Consider the following 18,120-nt stretch of genomic DNA (forward strand, 5'->3'; position numbering starts at 1 on the left):
AGATATTGTATCAGCCAACTGAAATTAGCACATCTCAAATAAAAAAAACAACTCTTTCCAGCTTTTTCTAGGTTTTGAACTGTCTTAATTAAACTGCTTATGTAGAACTGTATCTTTTTATATGCATTGTTTCATTTCATCTCTGCTGTAATTTCACCTGTAAGAAATGTAACACCTTACAGGTGATGCGTGTGTCTGAGTGTGTGAATTCAAGAATAAATACGTGTCTATCTTCAACAAAATCTCAATTTTGTGCCTTGTAGAGAGCAGACAAGACAGAGATTTACTGTGTGCTGAGGGAAAGCTGACGCCAGGTGTTGAGGACAACTGGGAACAGAGATCTGTGGTCTGTTTGAGGAGGGCTGACAAAACCTCACTTACCGGAAATAGGAACTGAGTCACTGGGAAAACTGAGGTTGTCCTCAGCTATCCAGGAGAAGCTCCAGTATCCTTTAGGAATCCCAGGAGCAGTCCTACCATTCAGTGGCTCACCTGCAAAAATAGCAAATCCTCATTTTACTTTCAGAGTACATGTTGCAAAGAATGACTATGTTAAGAAATTCAGTAAAATACACTTCATTGCTTTGTTTATTTAATTTCTGGCACTGATTTAGCATCCACGTTGCACTCCCTTTTCTTTATTAGTCCAGCTTAGTCATAAGTCTGCTTCCTTCATTAAAATTTGTAAACGCTGTATGATCTTGCCTTTTTAGACTAAAAAGTATTTTGATGAACCGTTTGTACAGGCTGAGTCTTTTTTTTCTAGCAGACAAGCTGAAAAGGAAAGTGAAAGTCTTATAGTTGAATCACCAACTATTACTGGAGTTTCTGCAGCAATAATAAAGTACACTGAGGCATTTCACTAAATAAATAACCATTGTAAACTTCACCACTTTTATGTCAACAAAGCATCTGCAGTTTTGGTACAGAGTGAACTGGAGTGATAGTATGAAAGTCCAAGGAGCCATATGAATTGGTTATTGGATATCAATAGACTGCATAATTACCTGTAGGCAGATTTGTCTACTTTTGTTTGACTCTGTCTTCACCTTCTAAACTCAAAGACTAATTATTGCAAGATCGAATAGAAGCATGATACTGTAAAGTAGATGCAAAAACTTTCTCTCTCACTTTATGTACCCCCTATCTTCCAACGATGCCATCACACTCACAAACACACACACACGTACGCTCTCCCTCTTTCACTTTGTCCTTAGTCCATGGATAATTACTACAAAGTCACAGACCAATACACTGCTGCCTAAAAAGGAGACCCCTGCATAAATCCTGCAGTCATTTCAAATGAGCCTTAAAGAGCGATTGATTGTATATGCTGACTTTCATTGCACTAAACAGTTTACAGTTGGCTTCAGCCAAAATGAGACCAGGAGAATATTAAACATGTTTTCTTACTCAGAAAGATTTCTACTAACATTTAAAGCAGACTGCATTAATATGAATATTGTTTAGATTTTTTGATGAGTGATGAGTGATGAGTGGTAAACTATAAAGTATCTCTGTATTTGGCTGCAGTTCACCCTTAATTCTGACTAGTCAACACACCTCTGCTACAGAGAACAATTACTGTAAGTTTAGTAGCTGCCACCACTATGCTTCATTGCAAGGACAATGATCAGAGATGATTTACAGACTCTGTTGTTCACACTACACAGTGTTCAGAATTTTGATCAGAGATGTCAATATCTTTCTCATCAGAACATAAAGTTGCTGTCATTGTGGGCTCAATGTTCTTTTAGCATTTATTGGTTCATTCCATGTGAGTTTTTATTTGCTTTTTACTCAAAAGTGTCTTCTATCTAGCCACGTAACAGAGGCCTGATAATTGACGTGATGCTTAAGTGATCCTTCTAGCATGACTCCCCACTGTGCAGAGGACTTCTGAAGTATGGGTTTATCGCTCAAAACTATATGAATATACCTTAAAACATGAAATGAAAATGATTATTGCTGAACTTTCAACAACAACAACTTTTCAAAAATCAATATACAGTAACAATTGTACTGCAAGAAGGCAACAATTTATTTCCAGTGGAGCTCAAGTTAATTTTCACTTGCAAACATGCCCTGTGTTTATTCTTTATTGCAGTCAGCATGTAGAACCACGACTCACTCTAGTCCATTTTATGAAAGGGGATTTTCTCTTTCAAAAGATTGTGCAACTGTGCATGGTACACCCGTGTCCAGTCACATAACTCAGCTGCTATAATGCCTTACCTATGCTTTATGAGCAGTAGATGTTGGTTTTTTTCCCTCCTCGCTGTGTCCTTTGATTACATGCCTCTGCTTCCAGCTTAACCTCAAACAATTCAGCAGGTGCTGACTTCCGCAATTCTGTTTTTCTTTCTTTTTATCATCCACAGAGCCACCAAAGATGCATAATTTCCCTTTTTCCCCTTCTTGTAACACTATTCCTAGGCTATATATCCTCTTTTTCCTCTATGCATGTAGTCTTTGCCCTTTTGTCAAAGCAAGTCCTTGGTTGTACTTCTAAGCGCGAAGACATTTCTGCTCTCAATAAATTCACCCTCGCTATCGTCATATTGACTGTCAATTGATTTTTGTTTCCAGAGCTAACTAGTAGCTACAGTAGCATCATGGTATAGATGGAATGAAGTGATATAATATAATAAACACTGGCTGTAATATAAAGTCAGTTCTAAAATGATCTTTTGGCCAAATTGTTATTGAGATCTACACAGACATGAAGAACAAATGTGCATGCTTTCTAAACTATGTTCAATTAATCAATTAATTTTTCTACCAGCAAAGCTCAGAAATGTTCTTTTACAGCTGAAGGCTCTGTGAAATAAAACCTCATACATAAGAAATAAGGGGTCAGAATACATTTTGAACTCACTGTAAATGAACAGAGTCATACTCTCAATTTCCAACAGAATGTCATTAAGTAAAAAAAAAAAAGAGAGCTTGCTGAAGCATTCTGAAAGTTTCATACGTTAGTCAGAACAAGGGTACAACTGTATGTCTAGCAGCTGAGTGAGTCTATGCTCTTTTTATGATTTTTTGTACATCTTTAAATAATATATCAGTTTTATAAATCTGTTTGGTCCATTTCAATTAAAATAAATTAAAATGACTGTAACAATACTATTACAAATTCCCAGAGAAAATTATTTTTGTAACCCACAAAATCAGGTGCATAACAAACACATGAACTGCTGTGCACACAGTTGGAGAACAGAACAGAGAAGAGAGATCTCAGCTCAGTGAGCAATCCAACTCTATCCCACCCACACTCTAAAATCCTTTAAATGCTTAGTGGATTTATCAATGAGGCTTGACTCAAGCTGTCAGTGAGACATGCCTATGCATAAACATACATCTCTCTTAGTTGTGTACACCCATGTTATTTCTTTTACTATTAAAATTGCAAATATCCAGAACCTTTTGTTTAACTTAACTTTTGTTTAACTTAACGTTTAACTTAACTTTTGTTTTAATGAGATTAAAGTGGGGATTCTGAAATACCTTCAAAATCCATTAATGATGGGGAACTAAAACATAGTAGAGAAACATATGGAACAGCAAACTGTTTTGAGTGAACAGTCCTGTACATGAGGTATGTGCCGCTTGTGGCCTTTGTTTCAGAGGAGTGCACGGGTCCATAAAGGCAGCCAATTACCCATGAAAAGTGGAAGCAGGATAAGCATACAGACAGTAGATCTTTGGCTCAGCCAGACCTGCAAATTGGTGTGGCCTTCACTAAAATCATCATGGTTGTGAAATGTTTGCACTCAGAAAAAATTGACAATTCCAATACGTCAGTCACACAAGGTTTTAGAGGGCTAATGTGGTCTTTGGGCGTAGTGGCAGTGCTGCTGGTGGTTCAGTCAAGTGTGATTAGTGAAACTATGTCTTAATCATCCCAAGTTTCAATGCAATTGTCCGAATGTTTGGTAATTAGGAACTTCTACAATCTTCTTGTTCTTTCAGCTGCTCACTTTAGAGGCCGTCCTATGCCTAGTATCCTCCTCTGTCACACAAACCCCCTTCTTCTTTTACTACATACAAGAAGAGACCATTTAAACATTAAACACTAAAATTGTGTAGCTCTCTGCATCTCACCACTATAGCAAAGTTAGTTTGAACAGTAAAGGCTATTATCCAGCCAGCAGGCACTGAAGACACATAAATCAGACACACCCCTTCCACATACCAATTAAAACATTCCTCCACAGATTATTAATAAGCAGAAAGTTCATGTTGCCAACTTTTTTTTGCATTGGCGATCAAGCCACTTCTTTTTTTCTCCACATCAGAATATAAGAATATAGAATTTTAATACTCTGAAATAAGTTGCGCAAAGGATTTTATGCCTATCTTTTAACTGCAAAACAAAAACAATAGCAGTTAAACTCCTGGCCATGGAAGATCTTGTCTAGAGAAGATCAAGCTAAACAAAGATATATCTAAACGTAATGCAAAACAGCTGGAGTATGAAGCACTAACAGCTAATTGAAAGGGAAATGAGAAAGCCACCCTTCTACCTTGTTGGAATTTCATGCTCTTTGGCCTTCTGCATCACAATTGTCCTCATCTTTTTGCCCATTAATTAAAGATTTACCTAGGGATACATACATTACTGCCTAAATAAATCGATTACCTGTCCAGCCCAGTGACGCGTCATTAAATGTTCGTCAAAGTCTGCCAACACCACATCAGGCAGCTGAGGCCTGGAATTGGCTGCTCTCCCTGCTACAAAAGACCACATTGATTTCCATCAGAGGAGCCCTCATGTCCACTAAGCACTCTGACTTTCATTAAGACCTTCACCGAATTCCACACACGTTTCTCGCCAATCCCAAAACGCTGTGTGTGTATACACAGTCATTCACAGACCTCTACCAACAGAGGCAAGGCAAATACTACATCCCTAATTAAACGGTCTTTAAACAGGAGTATGGCGACACTTAATTATTCTCAAATGTTTCAGCTACATTAATACAGGTGTCATGTTTTCCTAAGGCTTAAGTCTCATTCTAACAACGAGCGACAAAGGTTAAACAGGGTTAAAAAAGGAGAGACAGCTAAGTGTTCTTGTGAAAATGCCACCCACCCTGCTTGCTGTAAGCTTTAAGTGGGAGATGAGTTGTTTCTAAGAGGCTTTTTGCATTTGTCATAAGATGCTGGTACATTAATATGTTTTTGCATAAACCCTGACTTGTAAACAAGCAAGGATTTTGGTTCAACTGTTTGATCCAGCTTATTAACTTAAAGTGCTGCCCATGAAACCGACCCTTAAGACCCCCAAAAATGCAACCTCTTCTCTGGAGAGAGATCCAATCTAAATCAACTCACTTCTCCCTCTCGTCAGCTATTACTGAAAGCCAAACAGCAGCATGAATTATTACCTGCAGAGCAGAAACGACTGACATAATGAATTTGCATTTGAAACTGAGCAGTTTAACAGATTTTTCTTAGTCTAGCTGACTGAGATCATGTGACTACAGAAATATCAAAGGTTATCTCCATTAAAAACTTGCTTTGTTCGTGTAACAAATTTAGCATTGAGCTGAGACGCTTTCACAATATGTGACGAGATACTAGCAATGCCAGACACCAAACACTGATGTACCATCAGAGGGATGCCTTCTGATGAAGATGCTCCACTCACTTGACATGTATACCGTGAAATGCGAGTAAGGTAAAGCACTGTTTTGTCTCTCAACGTGAACTTTAAAAGATTTTATCAAAGAAATGGATCACAAGCCTTCAGTGTGAAACCATTATCCCAGGGATTAAAGAGCTGCTCAATGACAATGAAGGTGTCAACTGGGCTTCCCTGATGCTCATTAAAGAAAGTGATTTTGCTGTTGTACACTGAGCCCCTTTTTTTCTTTTGAAGCTTTGCTACACTAGTCAAACATACAGCAACACCTCTGAACAGGCAGCCCAGTATTCACAAATAATGCATGAAAATGGTTTGTTCAGTCACAGAGTGGTATCTGAAGTTGGAGAAAAAGTTCTCCCCTCTCATTTGCTATGCTGGAACAGTTTGTGGCCATGAGATGAGTACTTTAATGATGAAAAGCACAAGTTTAATTATATAGACCTCTTTCCTTTATGCACATTTTACTGTACATGTAGCATTTTGCATTGAAGAAGTAAAAAAAAATGCCAGCTGTTGATTTTCAACATCAATTTGAGACATCTGGTGACACTCAGAGACATCTCAACCTTATTCTGAGAATGATTTCTTTCACACATCCCACGAGGGCTTTTCTTCTTTGTTGGTATAGCTCAAGTAGTGAGTAAATATGCCAATGTGAGGAGATGTTCCAGTGCATTAATAATTGTTTAGAACAGAAGCTTCTAAGAGAAATGTTAATGACATTATCCTGTGTGCATGGCAGAATTTGTAAAACAACATTAGGTTTAATATTGTAGTTTAGCCTGCTAATTTGGCTGCTCATAAGCACCGCAGCACAGTGGTGCAGTGGCTAGCACCTGATGATGGGTTATCCTTTACTTTACTTTATTATTCATAAAAATTCAGTGTCATTTATATCTGCCATTCTAATTTTCATTTTTTTATGTAACAAGGCAGATTTAACAGGGTTATAATTTCAAGAACAACTTGATCAAAATGTGAACATAATTTTCATTTATCAGGGCATGGAGAGAAAAGATAAACAGAAATTCTAAAGCTTACTTCTCAAAACCCAAAAAAGCAGATAAAAGATTTTTTTTCCCTACAGTTACATCCGAGGCACTAAAACACTACAGCCATTGTACCTAAACAGGCGAATGTGAACTCAGTGGACTTAACGGGATAGCTTGCTTGAGCATAATTAAATGTACCGAGGGAGGTTGCTGCAGAGGCAACATTTGTTCTGCTGACAGACAACTTTTCAAATCAGATCTCATTTTATTCTTAAGGCTGAAGCCAATTTCTGCTGCCACAATGGATACTGAAGCTACGGGCATCCTTTCAACCAGAGTTTGATAGCTGGGATGTTGTCTCGAGGAAGCAATCAGAAATTACCAAATGTGAGAGTTTCTGATTCTGCAAGCACTAGCATCCTTAGTCCTTCTGCATGAGGAGGCTAGTGCACTTCTGACCATGTGGTGGTCACAGATGGGCTCTAAGACCTTGTCAACATAGTTGCAGTATTGATAGTAGGCATAAAAAATAAAAATAATCAAAACTGCCTTTTATTTAGCTCAGACTGATAGCTGTTTCCTCCTCAGAGTACTCTTCTCCCACAGTCCAAACCCAAGTCCGTTAGGTTTACTGGTAATGATGAACTGGACACAGGTGGAGAAGTGTGAGTGCGAGATTGTATGCCTCTCGGTGTTAGCCCTGGGATACCACCTGCACCATGGGAAGCATGATATTGCACTGGTTAGCATTGTTCCCTCACAGCAAGACCGGAACCTTCATGTATACCACTGTGCCTCCCTGTGCTGCCTCTCACAGTCCAAAGGCATTAGGTTAATGGATAAAGGCCTTAGTTGAAGGTAGATAAAGTGCATAAAATACTGTATGATTGCATGGTGATTTGTGCCTTGTGGTTTTTGTAGCACTTTGAGTGGTAAATAAGACTAGAAAAACACTATACAAGTGCCAGTCCATTTCCATGTCCAGCATGTAACCTGCCTCTCACATCCTTCCAGCTCTAGCCTGTATAATACCTTTGAGTGTTTTACCACGATGTCAGGGTTCCTATTTTGTTACATCATCAAAGCACCCAGAAAGCAAGATCTGAGTTGTTCTTATTGAGTGACACATTGATTAGTTTGTGGCTTCTCTCTTGCAGACAACTAACATGTTGAGCTGTATGATTATAATGAAATTGCTAGTTTGGTATTTCGTGTGCATATGAATCATTCATCAAAGAGCAGGTTTCAAAGCCCACTCTGAACAAGATGTGATTATCATAAAGCAGAAATTACTGTAGTTTCCCATGGATTGCACTGACTGAGCTGATTACCACTTTGTAGGGCACAAGATCAGAGACCCTCGAGAAAAAACAATATAAAGTTAAAATTAGCACAGGACGTGGAAATTTTTACTTTTAGCTAGTGCTTTATGCACACTGAAGTACTTTAACAGAACAAGAGAACAATGCACAGTGCTCTCCTGTTGTATCTGAGCTAGCCCACAGTGGCTCTCATTCTTCACTACAAAGGGTTTTCAGCAAATCTCCCAGCAGCCAAATGTAGGGATGAACTATGTAAAAAACACAGGCTGACACACAAACACAGCCACAAACAAAATATGGCCAAGAATGCTAAACTGAAATATGTTCTACATATTCTCCCTAACCGTTAACATGTACGGAGACAACTCTCTTTTCCTCTCTGTGGAGAAGTCTGCTACTGCAAACAGTTGACAGGCAATGTTTTAAGATAAGATAAGATAAGATAACCTTTATTAGTCCCACACTTGGGAAATTTGTTTTGTCACAGCAGGAAGTGGACAGTGCAAAAGTTATGAGGCAAAAATTAGAATACAATAAGAATAAATACAGTACACAGCTGTACAGAATAGAATAAAATAAAATACTATATACAGTAGAATAAAATAAATATACAATAAGATAAAAATAGAATACAAATACAAATACTATATACAACTGAGTAAAAATACAACGATGACAGAAAGGATTATTGCACTTAGTATTATTGCATATGTATGGATGTGTGTGCTTGATCAGTTAAAGTCTTTATTATGGAGTCTGACAGCAGTGGGGAGGAAAGACCTGCGAAATCTCTCCGTCCCACACCGTGGGTGCCGCAGTCTCCCACTGAAGGAGCTGCTCAGTGCTGTCACAGTCTGCTGCATGGGGTGGGAGATGTTGTCCATCAGGGATGACAGCTTAGCCGCCGTTCTCCTGTCACTCACCACCTCCACTGGGTCCAGAGGGCATCCTAGAACAGAGCTGGCCCTTCGGATCACCCTGTTCAGTCTCTTCCTGTCCCCAGCAGAGATGCTGCCGCCCCAGCAGACCACGCCATAAAAGATAGCAGAAGCCACAACAGAGTCATAGAATTTCTTCAGGAGTGGGCCCTCCACCCCAAACGACCTGAGTCTCCGCAGCAGGTACAGCCTGCTCTGCCCTTTCCTGTAGAGGGCGTCTGAGTTATGAGTCCAGTCCAGTCTATTGTTCAGATGAACACCAAGGTACCTGTAGCTGTCCACAGCCTCAATGTCCATACCTTGGATGTTCAGTGGTTGCAGTGGAGAATGCTTGTGCCTGCGGAAGTCTACCACCAGTTCCTTGGTTTTACTGGCGTTGATCTGGAGGTAGTTCAGCTGGCACCAGTCCACAAAGTCTTGGGTCAGACCTCTGTACTCCTTGTCGTCCCCATCAGTGATGAGGCCGACTATTGCAGAGTCATCAGAGAACTTCTGCAGGAAGCACTGGGTGGAATTGTGGGAGAAGTCTGCAGTGTAGATGGTGAAGAGGAACGGAGCCAGAACCGTTCCCTGTGGGGCCCCCGTACTGCAGACGACCCTGTCCGACACACAGCCCTGAGTCCTCACATACTGTGGTCGGTCGGTGAGGTAGTCCAGGATCCAGGTAGTGAGGTGATGGTCCACTCCAGAGTTCACCAGCTTGTCCTTTAGAACCGAGGGAAGAATGGTGTTGAAGGCACTGGAGAAATCAAAGAACATGATTCTCACAGTGCTTCCAGCGGTCTCCAGGCGAGGGAACGATGTAGGAGGTGAATGACGGCATCATCCGCTCCAATGCCAGGCTGGTAGGCAAACTGAAGTGGGTCCAGTGATGAGCTTATTAGGCGCCGAAGCTGAGCCAGGACCAACCGGGAATGTAAAACTACATTAAACAATAGTCACAGTCACCAATCAGTGTTAAACATTTATCGTAGTAATGAATCCTTCTGATCGTAACAAAAATATCACATCAACCTCTTAAGCTGAAAATGGCCTTTGTGGGGGATACAGGTAAATATGTAGTTAAGGCAACAAGTCTGTGTTAACCTTACTTAACAACTGTTTAGAGCCACACAATTAATCAAATTTTAATCACGATCACATTTTGGTACTACGGATGAAGATCAGGGCCACTGGAAAAAAAACTGTGCATGTCTTTTTTTTTTGTTCCTTTTCCAGAATTCTAAGAAAAAAGTCTTGCACTAATCCTACAACTAAATGAGCATGATCAAACACTATTAAAATCACATCCTCCACCAAACAGAATGCACAGCAAAAGCTAATCAAGCACTCCATAATCAACGACTGATCATATGCCCACATGTGCCAGTCATTGCTGTTCTCTTAACCCTTCAGTTTGAAGTTTCCTGGATGTAGTATGGATGGTAACACTACATTAAAAGGCCGGTATGAAACATGAATCAAATGTCTGGCACATGAAAAGGTGAAGCTCTTGTCCCTTTTAGCGGATCATCATTTGCTGTTTTGAAGTACTTTGAATTTAAGACAAGTGATGTTAACCAATAATGACTCATGGGCAGAGCGCTGTAGAGTTGTGTCTGTGTTGCAACTAACTTATTCAACCGCTTAAAAATACCCCAAACTACAGTATAAATAATGCATGAAGGCCAAGAAAAACAATGCAGTGGTTGCTAATGTGACTCATCCAATATCATCTTAGACGTGCTGCTGCACAGCGTGTCTACATATCCATCCAGCTCACAAGGACGCAACTGCTTTCTGTTTGGCCAAAGATATGCATGCAGTAAACACAGTGAGTAATGAAGGATTCAAAAAAACTATATGAATAACAGACTAAAGATATGTTATCCCTTTATGCAGTTTTTCTAAAGTGGCAATACCATCAAAGTATGCAAAAGCACACAGGGGAAAATGGCGAGGGATCTCACAGCTGTCAAGTATTGTGCTTCCAGTTTAATTCACATCCATCATGCAGGTACAATGAATGGAATGAAAGACTATATTTCACTTCCAAGAGATGCACTTGGGTCAGGTGAATAAACACATCATTTGTCTGCAAAGAAGTGTTAATTAACAGAAATGTAGCACAATATAAACACAGTAAATGGTAAATGGACTGGTTCTTACATAGCGCTTTTCTACTCTACTGTAGCACTCAAAGACCTTTACATGAAAGCAGGCCGCTATTGTTTTAATTTTGTGTTAGATTTTGGTGCATTCATTGCAGATCCTGTGAATTCAGGTGGACCAAATTTTATTTTGATGCAAATAATGGTTTAAAAATGGTTACAAATTCCTTTAATTTTCCTTTATAATGGAAAGCAAAGACCTTTGTGTGCAGGAAAAAAATCCTGTTAAGACATTGACCAAATCTCTAAAACAATTACTACCTACAAAAGTAAAATGTATGGCAGAATATACTATGATACAATACAGTATACCATGTAAAAGTACCCTAATCACTGTACTACGAATCCTTGAGGCCAAGTCCATAACATGCAGCTGTTTCAATTAGATTGATTGTCATTTTAACTGATTTTTTTATTTATTTATTTATTTTTATTTGAATTTTATTGAATTTTATTTTATTTTATTTGTATTCTTTCCCTTATTGTTGCATGTGTGTTGTTGCTGCCTGTGTTTGAGTAATTTCTGTAACTGTGAGACACCTGCTGCTGCCTATCTTGGCCAGGTCTCCCTTGAAAAAGAGGTTTTTAATCTCAATGGGATTTTCCTGGTTAAATAAAGGTTAATAAATAACATCACACGCTGTGCAGTATCTTAGTACTCAGTCCCAATGTAGCAGATTTGTTTCAAAAAGTAATTAACAACAAATCTAGCAACCTTCTGAACAACCCCGTTAGCTACTTTCATGATACTTTCAGCACTACTATAATGCAAGCACAACATCCTGCTTTACGCGCACATCCTGGATTGTGATTAGGAAAGAGGAATTTAACACTACTACAGACCAGCAGTTCATAAGTGGGTTGAAAATGACCACTGGATTGTTCTTTTATTTCAGTCAATACTTCTTACCTGTTTCATTTTTGAGAAAACAGAAACATTAAAATCAGAGTGGCTCCATTGACAGTTTAGCTTTATTAGAGAGTGGAAAATATCTATAGAAACAGACCATAGTACATAAGCCAAATCATGCCATAACTGATTTTCATTTAACAGCTCTTTGACGCCTGGTTTGTATAAAAGCTGCTTTGTTAAATTTAACTGGGTTGGAACTCACACATTTCTGCTTTTTATTTTTCTTTCTATTTCTCCCCTATAGAAACTACGACTGCATATAAACTAGAATGTTTTAACTCAGGTCCACATTGCAGGGACTACTCAAATCACCAAATCACTTATGGGATGGAATGCATTAGAGTAAAACAAGCATTTATAAAGAACAATAACTGCTTTTAGGCCACTTTGCTCAGAACTAGTTTGAACCAGTCAACTCGTGAATCATGAAAAGTAGGCAGTAGATTGAGTTGCTGGTACCTTCCTGTGTTCTTGTCCCTAACTGCTCACTAATCAATCAACTGTAGCGACAGCAGCCGATGCAACACACGTTGCAACAGAGTAAGCAGGCACACTGAACAAAGACAGAGATGCTGGTTTGCTCTTCCTCCAGTAGACACTACTAGTTATCTGATCATATTTTTTAAATGTACAGTGTTGTGAAAAAGTATTTGCTCCCTCCCTGATTTCTTATTTTTTTGCATATCTGTCACACTTAAATGTTTGAGATCATCATCATAACCAGAGTAAATAGAGAAGGCAATCTTTAAACGATAGCTTCATTTACTCAATTCAATTTCAATCACTAGCCGCACCCAGGCCTGATTACTGCCAGAGCTGTGAATCAAGAAACCACTTAAAAACAACTTGGCAAAGACTGAAAGATCTCAAAAACATATCATGCTGCAATCTTAGGAAACAGCTTAGAAAGGGTTACAAAGCCTTTTCTAAGGCTTTGAGACTCCATCAAACCACAGTGCGAGCCATTATCCACAAATGGAGAAAACGTCCAACAGTGAACCTTCCCACCAAAATTATCTCAAGACTGCATCAACGAGTCATCCAGGAGGTCACAAGAAAACCCAGAATAACATCTAAAGAACTGCAGGCCTTACTTACCTCAGTTAAGGTCACTGTTTCTGACAATAATAATATAGAAAAAGGGCAAAGATGGTGTCCATCGGACAGTTCTAAAGAGAAAACCACTGCTGACCAAAAACAACACAAAGGCTAATTTTACATATGCCAAACAAAAATCTTGATGTTCACCAAAACTTTTGAGAAAATACTCTGTGGACGGACAAGACAGAAGTTTAACTTTTTGCAAGGTTTGTGTCCTGTTACATCTGGCGTACAGTATTATTTTAAAACTGCATTGTGTAGTTACTCTAGTTTTCTTTGCCTAACATTAAAATCAGCTTGATGAGTGTAACAAATATGCAAAACAAAGCAATCTCGAAGGAGCAAAAACTTTTTCACAGTTGTTAAAAATTTAATTCAGCGGATTCATATATAAAAACAGTTGCTCTACTGCATTATAATATACATTCATCACACTAAACACCAGGCATGGGAAATGACCACTGATTTAAAATGGCCAGTGTGATTCCTCAGTATATCTTTAAGTCTGGTATATGAAAAGATGAGAAGTCTCTTTTAAGGGCTTCTGCTTTTTCCAAAAACATGCCATTTCATTTTAATAGCTCTCCTGTCTTTTGTTTTGCAAATAAGAAATAGTGTCACAACAGCGAGGTAAGGAAACATGGGAAAAACAGCATCTCTCATGTTTTTACTGGCACTGTGTTAGACCATAATCATAGCAGCACTGACTCAATAACATGTGGGTGCAACTCTGTTAGTCCATCTGGGACATTGAACCAGTGGCAACTAATTGAAACGCAGCAACCACATATTATAATTTTCATTTTGGTAAATTATTTATGGCATTAACTTGTCATGACACATTTGATTTGTGCTGCAGCGGACGTACTTGACAATCTGGGAGCAATTTTTTTTCTTTCCTTTCCCCAGTTTCAATGAAATTCCTGATATTTTTGTTGGCATTTCTGTAAGGGTTATCTTTTCTTTAGTTTTGTGAGTTACCGGTTTAAAAATGTGAAATCACCCAATGAACAATTGCTCTTCTTTCATTGGGTAAAGCAGGAAATCATTTTAGGTGATCACTGATTTCATCAGACTTTCACATAATTTAACAAACATTTACATGTGTCCAACATGATAGCAGGCATAAGGAGGATCAGAGCAACGTTTTACGAACTGAAATGAGCTGACAGACTAATTTCATTTTAACAGCAAGTTCCAGTGGGAAATACAGCAGAAGCTATAAACATTATATGGCTGAAGGTACATGCGGGAAATATGAACTTGTCTTTATTATAGTGCCATTTTGTCAAAGCTGTTGACATCAGGGTATTTCTGAGGCTCCTCTGAACTACCACTGCTAGTGCACCAACACACTTTGTGTGCAATGCCAGCTGCAGAATTTGACACTGATTGACAATAAACTGGAAAATTCATACCTCTAATTTCTAAAACTTGGTGTAATGGAGGCATACAAAAATACCTGCAATTTAAATTAATGCAAGGTCCTACTGCTACACTAGTCTAACAAGACCTCAAAATAATTGAGTATTACTTTGATTATGTACATTATGTAAAAGTTAAAAGTTTTCTTTGTACATAAAGATGCTGAAACTCATGTATTGGAGCTCTCTGTTGTCACAAAACAAATGAGATAAGGAAATATCTATGATGAAAAGATAATATGCTACACTTTTAAACTCCGTCCTTGAAACAACTCCTGCGTTATCCCAATAATTGAGATATTTAATCTGACATTCCTGCATATTTTTATACTTTACGACATATTGTGTCAATAAAACTCAATTATAGCAAATTAAAAAAAAAAAAAAAATGTGCTGCCAAGCAAGACTGTCAATCTCTATACTGCAAGCTATGCATCAAGTGGAAAAAACAAACAAAAAAATACATTTTTTTAATCCCTCAGCTGACTGGCCAGGCATTAGCAGTGCCTCTAACTGCAGCAGTGTGAAGCTGCAAATCAAATCCTGCCACACAATTATAACAGACATACAGTCCATCTCTTTTTACCCACTGAAATTTAGAAATATCTTGACTATTTCAAGTGCATTCAACACAAGGCTCCACTAACAAACACAATCCATCAAGAGCAGCCACTGTATAAAAGTGGACATGATTTACCACAGCACCTCCCCACTACCCCCATAATCACTGGAGTTAATGTATTGCGGGCAGGCTTTTAAAAACTGAGACAGGACTCAATAAATTTGGTCGAACTCTTAACCTTTCTCACGTTTTAACCAGTTTTTGTTTGCCCTTTCTTTTACCCAAACTCACATGCACACACATATACCATCTCACTTTTTTCAGCTTCCTCTTAACACCAGCAGTCTCTCACTTTCTACATGAAATCTGACTATTACCTGCTCTTTACTCTGAGTGACTCTCCACCACTACAGGACAGCTACAACCAGTAAATCATCTCTGCTGTCTCTGAACAGTTTGTCACCTTGACATTTCTTCAGTGGACCTTTGTCTAAGTGGGTGTCCCACACACCCTCCTAACCACTTTAAAACATGCTTACTCTGTGCTGAGTCTTGTTTCCCACCTTTAAAACACGTTAACCTTTTTCAAAGAAACCATCCAGCCCTTTTGCAATATTTGCATGCTGAGTCGCACTGATAGTGTAGACTACTACAGTTTTCAGTGCAATATACAACATGTAACAACTGATAAAAAGACAGCCCCAACAATTAGTCTGTTTGCTCCACAATTTGAGTTCAAACTCTGAATCCATTAGCATTAGCAACGAAGTTCAACTGTGTGTTTTATAAGGTACTCTCCCACTCATAGCAACTTATATCTACATATCTATATTTGTGATCACGTCCATTTTTAAAATAAAAATAGTGATCAGTTAAATTAGGATACAAGACTGAAAAGGTTAAGATAAGCAAAGGAACATTTTCTACATATAGACTAACTGGGTGAGCCATCCTGGTATTATGATGGGATGGCTGCCCTCGTATATTTTGTGATTCATTTTTATTTTTTTGAACTATCCGAGAGAATATGGCAATAATATGAGCCAATGGCCTCTGTATAAGTTTAAATCTAGCTCTGGTCTTTCTGACTGTCATTTCACTATTGGCAAGCTGGTCAGTTTACTTTTGTTTCAGTCCTCTATATCAGCCATCTCCAGTTCTTGAACTACAACTGGCAATGATGATGCTTGTTCTGTATTGGAGATGAGCTGCAAACTTGACTGGCACTCTAACCAAAAGCTGCAACAGGTGGAGAGCTACTGCTGCTAAAATGCTGAACTCACCGAGGCTTCAGAACAGCGACGACAGTCACCAGCTGCAGAATTATCCAAACACAGGATGAGAAAGTTCCTGGAGAGGCAGCTGATTACTGTCAATTACATGTATCCTGAAGCAAAAAAGTACAAACAGGTAGAGAAGAATATGTGTTTTTCATTCCGACTTTGCCTAGAAGGCGTACACCCTGCAGTTGCCTCTTCAGCTATGTTTCAGGAGTGCTATAATGAAGGTGCCAGCAGGGGGACTCTAAGGGTTCTGTTTAACAAACAAGATTGCTGATGTACCCATCTTTTTGCTCTGTTTACCACTGGGGCCTCCCACCTTTCTTTGTTCTCCTTGCCAGTTAATATTGTTTTGAAAAAACAGTAATGTATACTTGTATAAAAATAAATTCAGTCATTTCTAAGAAGTACAAAAATCAAAAGAAAGTTATTTTCAGGGGGTCAATTTGTTACTTTAATCAAACGTTCCAGACACTCAACAAGTCTTTTCATTAATTACTTAATTAGCACAAATATTTTAGCTGTGCTTAAATGACTGGTAAAAGTTTTTTTTCTAATGATAAATTAGCCTTTTAATATGAAAAGTGAGAATGAGCCTCTGGACATCTGCAAAGATATTGAATCGAAATTTATGAATTATTTGGAGAGAATTAATTGAAACTCCTCTAATCAGTCTTTTACTGGAAATATTTTAATCTAAAACAAATGTACTCTCCTTTAAAAAAACACGGACATTTCAAAGAGATGCCAAACTTTTGAGTAGTGGTGTATTTACACAATACTAAATGGAATAATTAGCAATGGCATTTCTTTTAACCCTCTCAGGCTCAAATTAAATTTTTTGTTGCTAATGCACAACCGAGTCCTGCAGTGGTGCTTCTGAGTAAAAAAAACTCATAAAATATGTATGTGGGGTAATCAGGTTGTTAGTTTTTAACTGTTGCAAATCTGCAACGCCTGCCTTGAGAGGGTTAAATACAAAGCTTGCGTGAGTAATGCACTTATGATCCATATAGTCATTTGAACTGATTGCAGGCTCACAACGGCCTTTGCTTGCTACTGAATTTATGCAGCAAATCCACATTCTATTCGTATTTTGTGTTTATTTGTTTAATGTACATTATGCAGCTGCAAGCCCTACATCGTGGTTTATCTCATACTATAACAGGCAGCATAACGTAGAATAGCAGGAAGTGGTACACTACATTTCCTTGCAGCATGCTGTAAGTGATATTTAATGGAGAGTTTTTGAGTTAGTGCAATCATTTAATAGGTAGGTTGACCGTTGGAGCAGTCTCTCTAGAGTCTCTTTTATTCTTTTCACAGTGTGACTGCTCTGTTGCTGCACCTGTTTAAACTTGCAGCATGCCTTCACTCTGTATCAAATATTAATGCAAACATTCGTTTCACATGGTGACATTCTCACGGTCTGGGTCTGTCATTTGGTCTGGTTTGTGCTGCATTCTTGCTGAGCTGAGTGGGGAGTATGTCTGACGTCTGTCAGGGGAGAAGAGGTTCTGCTAAAGCAGCTGAAGGGATTTGGGAGACACAGCAAACGTGATTGTGTGGGAGAATATGTGTGTTTGTTGTTGACATACTCTGATGTTAATGGATCCTTTTGCAAATTTGCATGTCGCCGTATTTGCATGTATGAAAGCCATTTCTGGAAACTGTTTTTGTGATATGTGATATTTGTGGGCAGGACTTCAAAACACCAACTAAGATCTTCAACTCCAATAAGTTCTATATTTAGTTAGCTTATAATTAAGGAGCTGCAAGGCAGAGAAA

At 38.6% G+C, this 18,120-nt stretch overlaps 1 protein-coding gene across 2 annotated transcripts in view; it reads right to left on the reverse strand.

Moving 5' to 3' along the window:
• The window catches only part of alk (ALK receptor tyrosine kinase), a 419,663-nt gene that overhangs the window by 260,726 nt on the left and 140,817 nt on the right, over window positions 1–18,120 (reverse strand). For both annotated transcript variants that reach the window (XM_004559269.4, XM_004559268.6), the window contains exon 2: window positions 382–492. In XM_004559269.4, the coding sequence (XP_004559326.3) occupies window positions 382–492 (111 nt within the window). The remainder of the gene's footprint in view (window positions 1–381; window positions 493–18,120) is intronic.

The sequence above is a fragment of the Maylandia zebra genome, linkage group LG19 (genome assembly GCF_041146795.1).
Source record: "Maylandia zebra isolate NMK-2024a linkage group LG19, Mzebra_GT3a, whole genome shotgun sequence".
Classification (NCBI taxonomy): Eukaryota; Metazoa; Chordata; class Actinopteri; order Cichliformes; family Cichlidae; genus Maylandia; species Maylandia zebra.